At 49.7% G+C, this 15,648-nt stretch overlaps 1 protein-coding gene across 1 annotated transcript in view; it reads right to left on the bottom strand.

The window, feature by feature from the left end:
• The window catches only part of ELAPOR2 (endosome-lysosome associated apoptosis and autophagy regulator family member 2), a 121,269-nt gene that overhangs the window by 23,921 nt on the left and 81,700 nt on the right, over nucleotides 1-15,648 (bottom strand). Inside the window, exons 13-15 of the mRNA XM_054988728.1 lie at nucleotides 15,330-15,467; nucleotides 14,356-14,619; nucleotides 13,706-13,879 (exon numbers count right to left, since the gene is read on the bottom strand). Of these exons, the coding sequence (XP_054844703.1) occupies nucleotides 13,706-13,879; nucleotides 14,356-14,619; nucleotides 15,330-15,467 (576 nt within the window). The remainder of the gene's footprint in view (nucleotides 1-13,705; nucleotides 13,880-14,355; nucleotides 14,620-15,329; nucleotides 15,468-15,648) is intronic.

Genomic DNA, 15,648 nt, shown 5'->3' with positions numbered 1-15,648 from the left:
CGGGATTCTTTCGGCTTTCTTTCGGCTTTTCAATGGGAAAATGCCTCCGTCTTCCCGGACGTCTGGGGGAGGCATTTTCCCACCGAATAAGCCCAAAATTGGTGGGGACCTTCCTCTAACCCTTCTCTAACAACCACCCAAGTTTCAGACAGATTGGACTTTGGGGGGCCATGTTATGGCCCCCCAAAGCAGGTCCCCCCATCCTCCCATAAGAAAGCGAAGGAGCAGCATATTGTTAGCATGCTGCTGCTCATCTTTCTTCATTATTTCCTATGGGGAAAAAATGAAGAGGCAGGCTTCCTTTGCCAGGGGTGGCATTTTGCATGCAAAATGCCCCCTCACCCTCAGGGGCCCTTCTCCCACCCCTCCTCCCACCCCCCACCAAGGCTCAGCCTGCTCCCACTTGGGGGGGCCATTTCATGGCCTCCCCAAGTAGGTGCTCTAATCTCTACCACTGACAGCTGGGGGAGGCTTGTGTTGCCAGGGGTGGCATTTTGCATGCAAAATGCCCCCCAACCCTCTGGGGCCCTTCTCCCACCCTTCCCCCCACCCCCCACCCAGGCTCAGACTGCTCCCACTTGGGGGGGCCATTTCATGGCCTCCCCAAGTAGGTACTCTTTTCTCTACCACTGACAGCTGGGGAAGGCTTGTCTTGCCAGGGGTGGCATTTTGCATGCAAAATGCCCCCCAGCCCTCTGGGGCCCTTCTCCCACCCTTCCTCCCACCCCCCACCAAGGCTCAGACTGCTCCCACTTAGGGGGGGCATTTCATGGCCTCCCCAAGTAGGTCCTCTCAGCCCCTAAAGTCCACCCCTTACAGCCCCACACAAACCCAATTCCCCCCCAGCTGCCACACACAGACCCAAATCCCCACATTAGCCCCTCACAGACCCAAATCCACCCCCACCTGCCCCACACCCATAACCCCAGGAACAGGCTGGCAAAGGCCAGCCCTCTCCCTTTGTTCCCTATGCTGGGAACTTCTAAACTCTCTTTCCCTGGGCAATTCTGCACAGCCCAGGGGTGCCACAATGGTGGGCACACTTCTGAGTGCCAGCTGGTCCCTGTGAAAGAGCACCTGAACCACAGACACCCTCCCTCAAATTCCCCCACCACCTACAGAGATGGCTGGCCAGCCAGCCCCATTGTTCCCTATGATGGGAACCAACTGCACAACAAAGAATAAAACAAGAACACAAAATAAAGTTTTAAATTTTTTTTTCTCCCTTCCGAAGTACAAGTAGGCAAAGCATTATGACACATTACACCAGCAGTCCCCCACACAGAAAAATTAAAACAAAACTCACTTAACATCAGAGAATCACAAAGCACAATTCCTGTCAAAAACACTTTATTTCTTGAACAGCTTTAGGTTACACAGCAGGGGGGAACACCAAAGGGCATGGCAGCACTATCTTACAAAAAAATAACACAACTCACTTAACATCAGAGAATCACAAAAACACAATTCCTGGCAAAAACACTTTATTTCTTGAACAGCTTTAGGTTACACAGTAGGAGGGCACAACAGGACATGATAGCAATGTACTACAAAAAATAATACAACCCACTTCACCGTTTTTGACAGCAATTGTGTTTGTGTGATTCTCTGATGTGAAGTGAGTTGTGTTATTTTTGTGTAGTACACTGCTTTCCTTCTCTGTGGTGCCTTCCTACTGTGTAACCTAAAGCAGTTACAGAAATAAAGTGCTTTTGACAGCAATTTTTTGGGGTGATTCTTTAATGTGAAGTGAGATGTGTTATTTTTGTGTAAGATACTGCTTCCATGCCCTTTGGTGTTCCCCCCCTGCTGTGCAGCCTAAAGCTGTTCAAGAAATAAAGTGTTTTTGACAGGAATTGTGCTTTTGTGATTCTCTGATGTTAAGTGAGTTTTGTTTTAATTTTTCTGTGTGGGGGACTGCTGGTGTAATGTGTCATAATGCTTTGCCTACTTGTACTTTGGAAGGGAGAAAATAATTTTTTAAAAACTTTATTTTGTGTTGTTCTTGTTTTATTCTTTGTTGTGCAGTTGGTTCCCATCATAGGGAACAATGGGGCTGGCTGGCCAGCCATCTCTGTAGGTGGTGGGGGAATTTGAGGGAGGGTGTCTGTGGTTCAGGTGCTCTTTCACAGGGACCAGCTGGCACTCAGAAGTGTGCCCACCATTGTGGCACCCCTGGGCTGTGCAGAATTGCCCAGGGAAAGAGAGTTTAGAAGTTCCCAGCATAGGGAACAAAGGGAGAGGGCTGGCCTTTGCCAGCCTGTTCCTGGGGTTATGGGTGTGGGGCAGGTGGGGGTGGATTTGGGTCTGTGAGGGGCTAATGTGGGGATTTGGGTCTGTGTGTGGCAGCTGGGGGGGAATTGGGTTTGTGTGGGGCTGTAAGGGGTGGACTTTAGGGGCTGAGAGGACCTACTTGGGGAGGCCATGAAATGCCCCCCCCAAGTGGGAGCAGTCTGAGCCTTGGTGGGGGGTGGGAGGAAGGGTGGGAGAAGGGCCCCAGAGGGCTGGGGGGCATTTTGCATGCAAAATGCCACCCCTGGCAAGACAAGCCTCCCCCAGCTGTCAGTGGTAGAGATGAGAGCAGAGCACCTACTTGGGGAGGCCATGAAATGCCCCCCCCAAGTGGGAGCAGGCTGAGCCTTGGTGGGGGGTGGGAGGAGGGGTGGGAGAAGGGCCCCAGAGGGTTGGGGGGCATTTTGCATGCAAAATGCCACCCCTGGCAACACAAGCCTCCCCCAGCTGTTAGTGGTAGAGATTAGAGCACCTATTTGGGGAGGCCATGAAATGCCCCCCCCAAGTGGGATCAGGCTGAGCCTTGGTGGGGGGTGGGAGGAGGGGTGGGAGAAGGGCCCCTGAGGGTAAGGGGGCATTTTGCATGCAAAATGCCACCCCTGGCAAAGGAAGCCTGCCTCTTCATTTTTCCCCCATAGGAAATAATGAAGAAAGATGAGCAGCAGCATGCTAACAATATGCTGCTCCTTCGCTTTCTTATGGGAGGATGGGGGGACCTGCTTTGGGGGGCCATAACATGGCCCCCCAAAGTCCAATCTGTCTGAAACTTGGGTGGTTGTTAGAGAAGGGTTAGAGGAAGGTCCCCACCAATTTTGGGCTTATTCGGTGGGAAAATGCCTCCTCCAGGCGTCCTGGAAGACGGAGGCATTTTCCCATAGAAAAAAGCCGAAAGAATGCCGAAAGAATGCCGAAAGAATCCCGAAAGTCGAAAGCCGAAAGAGATTCTTGTTTCGGCTTTCGGCTTTAACGATAGAGAATCTTCTTTCGGCTTTCTACTTTCGGCTATAGCCGAAAATTTTTGGCTTGCACACCCCTAATCGCATGTTATTTTGAAGCTGCTGCCAAGTCGCAGCCAGTGTGATTGTCAGTGTAAACACTATATTCCCCTTCTGCTTCTCTTCTCCCCCCTCTCCTTTTCCCCGGGAGCTGATTGGTCTGTGTGGAATTAACCACTTCCACCCTCCTCAGCTCTCTGAACTCCTTTTCTGCCATTTTTTTCAGTAAGGGATAAGTGCAATGGCTTCTCCCGTAACAGCTCTGTAGTGCAAATAGAGTAGAAACTCCCGGGAGAAAAGAAAGGCACACTCTTACAAATTATCAAAAAGTATTTTCTAAGTGCAATGTGCTACTAGTTTGCGGAAAACAGTTCCACGCTGTTCTGGCGTGAGAGAATGCACAGCCGCCACTATCCGGGTTTCTGGAAATATGATTGTCTCCATCAGAACTACAGCAGAAAACAATGCCCCTGAGGAAATGACAGACCAAATCTGAGCTTATGAGCCGGCCCCAGATAGGGCATGGAATTGAATTGGGCGTGGAACTGTTTTCCATCCGTTCTGCTTTTCGCTGCTAACAAGGAGAACAAAAGGACAAAAGAAGATACAATATTGTTCACATACCCATGGAGAGAGACTTTATGTTGGGACTCTGTTCTTTCCCGGTTTGGTCATTCATACATATGTGGAATTGTTGATTTGCATTGTAGTATAATTGTCACAAACTAGTAGCCACATTGCACTTAGAAAATACTTTTTGATAATTTGTAAGAGTGTGCCTTTCTTTTCTCCCGGGAGTTTCTACTCTATTTGCACTACAGATTTTTTTCAGTAAAGCAGGGTAAGGGTCATAAGTCTGCTTCTCTGTTGGCTTCCTTCCTCTTGGGTATGCACACAGACGCTCTCTTTTTTTCCAAAGCCAGGAACGATTCCTAACCTTAATGCTTCTTCCCTGCTGGCTTTAAAAGCCAGGAAAAGGTTAAATGGCTGCTTTTCCCTTTCTCCCTCTAGCGTATGTGCACACACACTCTCTCTTTTTTAAAGCCAGGAATGAGTTGTAATGTTGCTGTGTTGAAACGTTACTGCTTATTCCCTTCTCGGCTTTAAAAGCCAGGAAAGGATTAAATGGCTGCTTTCCCCTTCCTCCCTCAGCAGTATGAGCACACTCTTTTTTTTTCAAAGTTAAGAAAGTGTTGCAATGCTACTCCTCATTTCTCCTAGCTTTAAAAGCCATGTAAAGGTTAAATGGTTGCTTTTCCCTCCCTCCCCGTGACTTCTGCCAATATAAAAGAAAAATGCTTTTTGCACAGCCCTTTGCAAATCAAAGCGGCAGTGAGGGAAAGAAGCACCAGCATTTTAATCCTTTCATGGCTTGGCATTTTAAAAAAATAAATGAGAGTGGTACATGTTTCCCCCCAGAACTCTACCACCAATTGCCTCTCCAGTGGGCAGAAGACAGCCCAATTAGCAAAAGGGGGGGATGGGTTCCAACATCGCAATGTTACTACGCATGCTCAAAGTTTAAAAAAAAAGTGTGATGTGAATGGCAAAGCCCAGAAAGCCTGAAACAGCACTAAGGCTTCAAAGCCAGTCTAAAATGAAAAAACAAGATGCCAAATCGAAACTGCATCGGACAGTGTAGAACATAGGAGTACCATGACGAAGCCACTGTGATCGAGGCGAATGCTCATAAATGGTGGTTTAAACTGTAAGTGTGAAAAGGACCTAAGTGTATTGTTGTCTAAGATTTTTGTTCTTTAACCAATATTTTATAATGGCCAAATGTGCCCATGCTGTAAGGAAGGGAATACCAGATTCCACGCTCAACCAGGGCGTGGGAGCCCCCCTGGGGAGAGCTAGGATACATCTTAAGCATTTATTTTGAATTACTTCAATGCTAAATAGATTTCCTTCACTCCATCCCCAAACTTCAGCTCCATAAAGTAAATGGGGAATGACTTTGCTCTGAAATAAATTCAAAACTGGGTCAATAAGGCATCCGTCCGTTGAGTAATAGAAACTCAAAACTGACGCTATCAATCTTAGCGCTGAAGATTTTACTGTTCCAAGGGGGCATTCCTGCTTAACGTCTCACCTTAAGGCCTCATGTAACACCAAGATCTTTAAAGGAACTGCATTGATTAATAGGATTGCCATGGATACTCCAAGAGGACAATTTTGCCCTTTTCCTAAAGTCCATTACTTTTGTCTTTTCAAAGTTGATATTAAGAGCGTCTTCCTTGCAATAAAGCCCTAATTGATGTAATAACCTTCGCAGACCAATTTTTGTCTGAGAGATTAAAGCCGTATCATCTGCATAAAGCAGAATAGAGATTTTTTTGTTGACCCAGAAAAGGGGGAACAAAACAGGGGCCAGATAAATTCTCAAATATTTTATTAATATACAAATTAAATGGCCACTCGAAGGCTTTATATGCAGTGTCTGTTGATTTGGCCACGGCACTTGATTCTATTGACAGATCCCGTTTGTGGGTAAAGTTGGCAGGCTTGAATATAGATCAGCATTTACTTTCTTATTACAAAAACAAAAAGAGTCCAGTAGCACCTTTAAGACTAACCAACTTTATTGTAGCATAAGCTTTCGAGAATCACAGTTCTCTTCGTCAGATGCATGGAGGGCAAGAAGAAACTGGTCAGATATATAGGTGGAGAGGGGAGGGAGGAGTAGGTGCAAACAGTAGCTTCTGATATGGAGATCAGTTTGCTTCTGTGAAGGAAGTCAGTTACGTCTGATAATGAGACGACCATTACAGGAGTTACACAGTGGTACATCCACCCAAATTAGGGCGGGAACTTGTTGCATGCAAACAGACAGAGTCGCTCCTGGTAAGGGTGTAAAGCAGGAATGCACGCTGGCCCCTTTACTATTTAATTTGTATATCAACAAATAGTTGATATACAATATGGGGCCCCCATTTTGTTCCTGCTTCTCTGGGTCAACAAAAAAATTCTATCTATATGGTTTTAATCTTTCAGACCAAAATTAGTCTAAGAAGATTATTACATCAATTAGGGCTTTATTTCAAGGATAGAAGATGGCTCTCCCCAGGGGGTCTCCTGCGGTCTTGTTGAGAGCCAAATCCAGTATTCCTTCCCTTAGAGTTCAGGTGCATTTGACCATTATAAAATATTGGTTAAAGAACAAAAATCTTAAGACACAATTCACGTAGTCAACAATCCTTTAACATTTTGATGGCCAATGATCCACAGCACTCTACTTACATCAATGATATATTTAAGGGTCTTTATCCCTGACGATCTTATAGGATCGCGGGCTACCTATTACCAACTTAGGGACTGGATTTTTAACTCTGATGCACTGTTTGATCACTCTTTAATTCTAAACTCAAAAGCAGTACCATAGTTCAAATTTATAAAATTTGACCACCTTTGAACTCCATATCTTGTTAAACATCTCCAATTGTAATCTTAGAGAATCCTTTACTTTATTGCGATTCCAATCCATGCCCTCAGCAACAATCTCCAGTCGCTAATCACAAATACCTACAGCACAAAGACTCTGTATTTTTGGATCTCATGTATCATGCAGAGGATTTACCTCATTATATCTTTTTGGCTCCTTATATTCTGCTCCTAGGTCTACATTTTTGGCGGGAATTTATCTGGTCTAACCTCATATACAGATGCCGAGAAAATTCTGTTTTTGCTTTCTGATACTGATGCACGTGTTGCATACAGAGTTCCACTTTTTGACATGGCGGCTATGAAGGTAAGGTCTAACACTGCAAAGAAAGAGGATGTTACCTGAACCGGAATTATGGTTCTAATTAACTTTTATTTTAGTTGAACTCTTTTTGCGTATTGGTAAATCTGTACTGTATTTTATTTAGCAGGATTTCTGTTATTTTGTGACAGCCTCTGACCAAACATAATAGATTGTGATTCCCTCGCTTACTGCACACTGGTGGGAACTCAAAGTCCTTCAGGGTGGGGGTGGAACCCCCCAGTGTCAGCAAGGGAAAGATGGGAGGCTGCCAGGCCGGCTACCGCAAGACTTTGCTCCACACCGAGGTTCTCAGCAAGGAGGACAGGGCAGAGGACACTGCTGTCACCTTGAAGAGGGAATTAGCGGACTGGGTAGGTGAGGGTCAGGGCCCAGTCACCATGGGATTCATGGTGACTGATGGTGGCACAAACCTGAGGGCAGTGATGGCGCAAGTGGGCCATGAGCACATTTACTGTGCAGCCCACAAAATTCACCTCTTGGTGGAGGATGTGCTTGGTCTGGGTTCCTCCCAGGAACACTTTGACCCGGCACCTTGTGAGCTCCAATGTCTGCTCCAGAAATGTTGGAGACTCACAAGTCACTTCTCACACAGTGTGAAATCCACTCATGCACTGTGCCAGAAGCAGGACAGGGCAGGAACGCCAGGACATTGCCTGATCACTGCCATTGTCACTCGCTGGAACTCCATGTGTGCTGTGGTTGAGCATTTGGTGGAGCACCAGGGCGCCCTCACAGTGTGGCTCTCGGAAAGCGATGCTTGGAGAGGGGAGGCTGAGTTCAGTTGAGAGGATTGGCTCCCCAACCCCCCAACAGTGGAGGTCCTGAGGCCCTTCAAGGACTTCACTGTCACCGTTTCATCTCACGTGGCAACCCTGGGCCCGGCAATTCCTCTAGTGCACACGCTCCAGAGTGCTATGGCCTCATTCCCGGACACAGACGCAACACGTGCAGACATAGCTCCAGGATTGTGCGCGCTCATGGGAAGGCTGCAGCAAGGCACCGCGTCCCAGCTTCAGCCGTTCACCGAGAAGGAGTCATACATGTTGGTGACTGGCGCATCAAGGGCATCTTTGCTGAGCAGGCCGGGAACTTCACCAGCCTGAGAGAGGTCCGCTGCGTGTGGACGTGGCGTGGGCAGACCAAGAGGGGCCTCCTTCTCAGGAGGATCCCCCTGTAGCCAGCGCCAGGAGGTCCGCGGAGATGGAGATGCTGTGGTGTGCCCTCGGCCCCCTTCGGAACATGAGGAGCAAGAGCCAGGATTCGGCAGAGACAATGGTCAGGGGCACCCTTGCGGAGCCCTGTGAGTTGCTTTCCACGGATCCGCTGAGCTACTGCGCCAACGAGAAGGCGCAGACGGCGTCACTCAGCGCAGTCAGGCAGAAGCCAGAGCCAGTGTGGGAACACCCCATAACAGGACCAAGCAAATACCCGGCCGCAAGCACAAGGCAACGTGCTGAGGTATGGGGGAGGCCCAAACTCCCTTCCTAAGACTTAAAAGGTAGGAAACCAGTAGGAGGGACAGTAGACAGTAGACCCAGTTTGGACATTGCGCTGTGCAATGCCAGGTCCATAAATAATAAGACCAAAACGCTGCAAGATTATCTTGCAGCATTGAATGTGGACCTGGCTTGCGTGACCGAGACATGGGTGAGGGAGGGCGAGACGGTCGCTTTGAAAGAACTGGCCCCCCCAGGTTATACGGTCCTCCACCAGTCCCGGACAAGTGGTCGGGGGGAGGCGTGGCTTTGCTCATTCGGGAGTCTTTCTCCTTCAGACCACTCCCCACCCCCAAAATTACTGGCATTGATTGTGTGGGCCTAGCGTTGGACGCCGAGGAGAGGTTGGCAATATGCGTGGTGTACCGACCGCCTACTGCACCTGCATCTTCCCTGTCTGGTCTCTTGGAGGCGGTGGCCAGCTGGGCCTTGGAATTCCCGAAACTTTTGGTTCTCAGGGATTTCAACGTCCATGCTGACGACGATGCCTCCATGCAGGCCATTGACCTGGTGTCCTCCATGGTGGCCCTAGGACTCTCCCAGTTTGTTTCGGCTCCCATGCATCAAGCAGGTCACACGCTGGATTTGATTTTTGGGGCAGGGATGATGGTGGTCCTGGATGCCTATGATGCAGTGCCATGGTCAGATCACTTTGTTCTGAAGGCTTGTCTGAGCATGCCGCTCCTTTCCCGGGTGGGCGGTTAGCGGATTTACGCTCGCCCGTGGAGGCTTATGGATCCAATTGGTTTCCAGGCGGCTCTGCGGGATCCGATGCCCCCTGGCAGTACGTTAGATGAGCTGGTGGATGATTGGCATGACCGTCTTTCCGAAGCCATCAACGCTATTGCCCTCTGCCGTCCTCTCCGAGCCCGCAAACGGGTAGCTCCTTGGTTTACCGAGGAGCTTCGCCAGATGAAGCGGTCTCTGAGACGACTAGAGCGAGTGTGGAGGCGGGGGCGCGACGAAGAGGCAAGAACATCTTATAGGACGTTTATGAAAGCCTATGAGGTGGCAGTGAAAGCAGCAAAGAGGGATTTCTTTGCTGCTTCCATTGCGTCCGCTGGCTCACGCCCGGCTCAATTATTTCGAACAGTTCGGTCCTTGGTCTCCCTCTCTCAGGAAGACCACCAAATTCTTAATTCAACTATTGGCTGCGAGGCTTTTGCGAGCTATTTTGCGGGTAAAATCTTGTCCCTTCGCCGTGGCCTGCCACCCACTGTTGATACAGTAAGGGAACTGGAGACCCCTTGGCCGTCTTCTGGGTCCGTATTAGACCATTTCAGGCTGCTCTCTCAGGACGATGTTGACAGGATCCTGCAGGGGATGAGGCCAACCACCTGTCCTCTGGACCCCTGCCCATCCTGGCTGATGAAGGCCAGCTCAGAGGGGCTACGGGACCATTTGGAGGCCATTGTTAACATCTCTGGGGTTTTTCCAGGAGTGTTAAAGGAGGCGGTAGTGCGGCCCCTCCTGAAAAAAACATCTTTGGACCCCACCAAACTGTCCAGTTACCGCCCAGTGTCGAACCTCCCGTTCCTGGGCAAGGTGATTGAGCGGGTGGTGGCGGTACAACTGCAGGAATTCCTGAATGATGCTCTAGTCCTGGACCCATTCCAGTCTGGCTTCCGTCCTGGCCATGGGACGGAGACAGCCTTGGTTGCCCTCACAGACAACCTTCGCAGGCATCTGGATCGAGGCAGGTCAGCGCTACTTGTGTTACTTGATCTCACAGCAGCGTTTGACACGGTTGACTATGATTTGTTGGCCAGCCGCCTTGCCGACGTGGGGATTAGGGGGACAGTCTTACAGTGGCTGGTCTCCTTTCTCCAGGGTCGGGGACAGAGGGTGGCGCTCGGGGGAGATCTATCGCCCCGTCACCCTTTGGTGTGCGGGGTTCCCCAAGGGGCGATACTCTCCATGATGTTATTTAACATCTATATGCGCCCCCTCGCCCAGTTGGTGTGGAGGTTTGGGCTGGGTTGTCATCAATACGTGGATGACACCCAACTTTTTCTGTTGATGGACGGCCAGCCAGACACGGTCCCAGACAATCTGGCCAGAGCTCTGGAGGCTGTGACGGCATGGTTGAAACAGAGCAGGCTGAAATTGAACCCAGTGAAGAAGGAGGTCCTACAGCTGGGATGGGGGCTGCCAGATGTTGGGATCCAGCTCCCTGCCCTGGATGGGACACCACTGGCAACTTTGCCAGTGGTAAAGAGACTGGGTGTGCTCCTGGATGCCTCCCTATCGATGGAGGCCCAGGTCACGGCGGTTGCAAAGTCTTCATTTTTCCATCTTCGTCAGATCAGGCAACTTGCCCCCTACCTGACGCCCCAGGACCTGGCTACAGTGATCCATGCAACGGTCACCTCCAGGCTAGATTACTGTAACTCACTCTACGCTGGGCTACCCCTGGGCCTGATCCAGAAACTACAACTGGTCCAGAATGCGGCGGCACGGGTCCTGACTGGTATACCTTACCAGTCACACATCACACCTGTCCTGCGCCAGCTGCACTGGCTTCCAGTTGAATTCCGAATCAGGTTCAAAGTGTTGGTTCTTACCTTTAAAGCCCTGAGCGGTTTGGGACCGGCATATCTTCAGGACCGCCTCTCCCTGTACGCTCCCTGGAGATCGCTTCGATCAGCGAATAAATATTTACTTGTGGTCCCCGGCCCTAAGGAAGCCCGCCTCGCTTCAACCAGGGCCAGGGCCTTTTCAGTCCTGGCCCCAGCCTGGTGGAACGCTCTGTCAATGGAAACCCGGGCCCAGCGGGACATATTATCGTTCCGCCGGGCCTGTAAGACAGAGCTGTTCCGCCAGGCGTTTGGTGATTGAAGGGGGCGGTGCCATGTCGGCCTCCCACCTTTGGGGTGGTTCTCCCCACCACTGCACCTTGTTAATTTGTTTTATTATTTGTATATTGATTTTAGTTCTTGTTTTTATCAATTTTAACTGTTCACCGCCCAGAGCCCCTGGGGATGGGCGGTATATAAATTGAATAAAATAAATAAATAAATAAATAAAATGCAGGCTCCGATTTGGACCCCTCTCCCAGCCCCCAACCCCTCAAAACACCAGCCCATGCTGGCAACAACTTGTGCGGAAAATTGAGAAAGCTGGCATCAGAAATGGTGTTCTTGCCACTGGGAAAGAATAGGAAGATTCAGAGACAGATGCCAGGAAAAGAAGAGAATGTGAGCGACGCCACGTGTAGAGGCAAACCCACAGAAACGCCCAAGTGGAACTGTAGAATGCTGCTGTGTGTCCGGCGTTTGGCATCGCCTGTCGTTCCCAGCCACCCCTTGCTGTTGTGCTGGTAGCCTAATGCTTGTGCTTTGGTTACTGTGGGGGCTGTTCCTTGCCAGAGCTGCAGACGTTGCCCACGATGTGAAACCGCGTATGCAGGGGAGTGTTTGTTCCTCCTGTTATCTCTGTGCTTCTCCCAACTGCACCAGGGGCCCTCTGTACTTCACACGGGAAGGAGCGCCTACATAGCCTTCAAAAACAGAACCCAATGGGAAGCTGCCGGATTGGAATTCGTATGTAAATTTGGCTCAGTCAGGCTTGGCTTGAATAGAGACTATGAATGGTTATCTCATTATCAGAAGTAACTGATTGCATCTACTCCCCCCTCCCCTCCCCACCTATATATATCTGACCAGTTTCTTCTTACCCTCCACACATCTGATGAAGAAAACTGTGATTCTCGAAAGCTTATGCTACAGTAAAGTTGGTTAGTCGTAAAGGTGCTACTGGACTCTTTTCGATTTTGCTACTACAGACTAACACGGCTGACTCCTCGGGATACATATCCTTGGACACGCCGTACATCATTCCTGCTGTTTCCCTGCTTAGATGCTTCCCCGCTGAAATCAGAGAACCGTTAGACTGGGGGGGGGGAGGAGTTTAGAAGCCCACCCCCCCCCCCCGCGCTTGGAGCATCCTCTGTCTACTTGATGCCTGCGTGCAACTGTTATTCCTGGCAAGGACGGAGCAAGTGCACGACACTGGTGGCTTATCACGGAAGTGCTTTTACGGCTTGCAGTGAAGCCTTTGAGGGTTACTCGGCATCCTTGTGTACCATGTAATGTACTGTCCTAATGTTATCTTTCCTCGTTGCAGGGGTGGGAGGGACGAAGGGCTACGTAGCCTGTACCTTGAGGCCCTGAGCTGGCGAGGGGGGCTGCAGAGACAGAGGATAACACGGGTTTCCCAAATGCGCCCCTCCCTGTCACTTTCAGCCGAAGACCAAACGGGAGCCCTCTTATGCAGCTGTGCTTGCTTACCATTGCCTTTTGCTGGGTTTTGTTCTGTGGTGTTCCCTCACTGGCTGAACTCAATGCCTGCCTGGTTCTGTTGGGCTGAGGATTCCTTGATTCAGTTTGGTTTGGGTGGAATGGGCGTGATTCTCTGGTGTGATGTTGTTCCCCTTGCTTCACTTTGGTTCTGGGAGGATTCTGTTCCCTTGCTTCACTTTGGTTCCGTTGGGCTTTACGAGGAACGGGTTTGCATTTGGGGGCCTACCTTGGCTCTGGCAGCCTTGCACTGATGTGTTTGTGCCCCTGGAAAATCATTTGGAAAACTTCCTGCCATTAGGACCAATGGAGAGTAGCTTGGCAGCTTGCTCAGGGGGTCACTTGTGTGTTGTGGGGAGGGACATCAGTTGGATTCTGTTGGGCTTTCCCAGGGATGAGTTTGTATTGGGATTGTGCCTTGGCTGTGGTAGCCTTTCTTCAGTGGGGGGTCAACTTTGACTTTTCCCCACAATAGGAACAAATGGAGTGGCTGGGGGCACCATATTGAGGGGCCCACAAACCGGACCCCGGGGACCAAATCTTCCTGAAATATTGGGGGGGGGGGCGCGGGTCTTTAGATGACAGTCAGGACTAGGTTCCCTACAAATCTGGTCCAGTTTGCTTGGAATGGACCTCTCCCCCAGCCCATTGGATAACCCCCAGATTGACTGCCCCATATGGAATAATGGGCAGATTTTACAGAATTTCTCCAATATAATTGAACTGGATGAGAGAATCAATTTGGAATGCAAGGAATTCCAGTTTTTTAAATTCAGTATTCAGTACTTTTGTGCACACCTCTAGCCACATGACACACACGGTATACAGGCCTGCTTTAAGAAGGCCAACACTTACTTGGTTTCCACACAGGCTGATGTTGAAGAAGTGGAAGAACTTTGTCCCTCTCACTGTAAAGCTCGGTCCATTCATTACTGATCCTCCTCTGCTCAGGCTGCTAAAATCAAAGGTGAAGCTCTGATTGTCCTTCACATATGAAAGTTTGCAATCGCTGAAGCATGCAGAATGGTCCTTGGAAAGGAAAGCAAAAGGGAAATGAATTTTTGCAGGAAAGTCACAAATAATCGAAGTTACACACTTTTGTTATTGTGTATCATTACATTTTACCAGCATGGAAAGGGATATTCAATACAGAAATCAGCACTCTCAGTATCCTGGTTTTTAAAAATCCAGCGAGCTTTCTAGTCCTCATGATTGCAAAGATAAGATTCTGATCTGATCACATGGATTCTGGTTTGTGAAAAATTCTTTAGAATTTGGATTTTGTTGTGCACAGTTCTCCGTATTAGAAGTTAAAGCTGAAGTTATGATCTTGAAAGAGTCTTTTGAAAATGTAAACGAAGACGAGTAATGCTGAACTCTGAGTAAAAATCTCTGGAAGCCAGACAGAACATAAACGAAGGTGGGTGGACTCCTGATCTGACCCTGATGTTACCCTTCCCTTGACTCTTGATTTTAGTCACGACGACCACCCTTAGCGGGGCTACCTTGGTGCTTCGGCTGCCAGGTCCGCACGGGACACAGGCCTCTCGGCCGTGCACCTGATGAATGGACAGGTGCGTGTTGGGTGGGCACTCCTTGCACTGGCTGGTTTCCTTTTCGATGTAGTGCCCAGCAGGGCAGGGGATGCAGGACGAGCCGGACTGTCCAGAGCCAAGAGCGCAGGCCTGGCAGAAGGAGGCAACGCCGTCCACCGCATTGGTCACAGTTATCATGTAAATCTTTGCTGTGTCATAGATGAGCTTCCTGCTCTGGAAAAAAATAACAATAGGCAAAAAGTAAAACACCCTCAATTGGACACCCGAAGCATAAACGCTGTTCCTCTCTTGCTGCAATATTCTTGCAGGACAGCACAGTGATTGGATTCCTTGCTCCACTCATCACAGCAATCAGCCCATTGGGCCTTGTCACACAACCAGCCAGTGGTGCTGCCCAAGTTCCACAGTCCTAGGCTCAGAACAGGAAACGTGGCAGCTCATCCCACTTGCCTGCAAGGTGGGCCCGGAAAGGGCTCCTCTCCCCCACCCCGCTTGCAGCTGATGCAGCCCTGGTGTTGGCAGCGCTGGGGACAGAAGAAGGGGAGTCTCCGCCCCTTCTCTCTTGCACCTCCCTAGGGCTTCGCCGGAGGTGGCAACTACTGTAGCAACCACACCAGCTAAGAGGGAAAGTGGGAAAGAGTTCTCTGCCTTCTTTCCCCTGGCATACCCTCTTTTTCCCCTGGGCCCCATCTCTCCCCACTCCCCGCTCAGGTGTGCCTGCTCCTCATCCCCATCCTAATTAGAAGCACTCTGGATGCGTGCGATGCCTTTGCATATGCAGCCAAGAAAAGATTTCAGCACACAGCTAAAGAGGAGGGCCTCTCCTCCGTCGACGCCGAGAACAACAGACTCGAGCAGCGACGCACCCCAGTTGACCGTTGGAACGGCACATGCTAGGATTGGGCAGAAGTGTCATTACTTACCTCATGGCCTTGATTTGTTCTCTGGAAAGCCCAGGTGAACGTGTAAGAAGCATTTTTGGAGATAACGTATGTGTATGACTGCTTCTCCTTCATACCACTCCAGGATTTCACCACATTGGTGTACTTCTTATTGATATCCTAGAAGCCAAAGATGGTGAGCAAAGGAATAATGTTGGTCAGCAGAACAGTCTTCTTAGTTAAAGCAAGCAAGGAAGTTTTGTGTAGTGCTTAGGAGCAGCAGGACTCTAATCTGGAGAGCCGGGTTTGATTCCCCACTCCTCCACTTGTAGCCAGCTGCGTGACCCTGGGCCAGTCACAG

This window comes from Eublepharis macularius, chromosome 9 (assembly GCF_028583425.1).
Source record: "Eublepharis macularius isolate TG4126 chromosome 9, MPM_Emac_v1.0, whole genome shotgun sequence".
In the NCBI taxonomy this organism is placed as follows: Eukaryota; Metazoa; Chordata; class Lepidosauria; order Squamata; family Eublepharidae; genus Eublepharis; species Eublepharis macularius.
The sequence above is the reverse complement of the archived record's forward strand: the minus strand, read 5'-3'. Positions and strand labels throughout refer to the sequence as shown.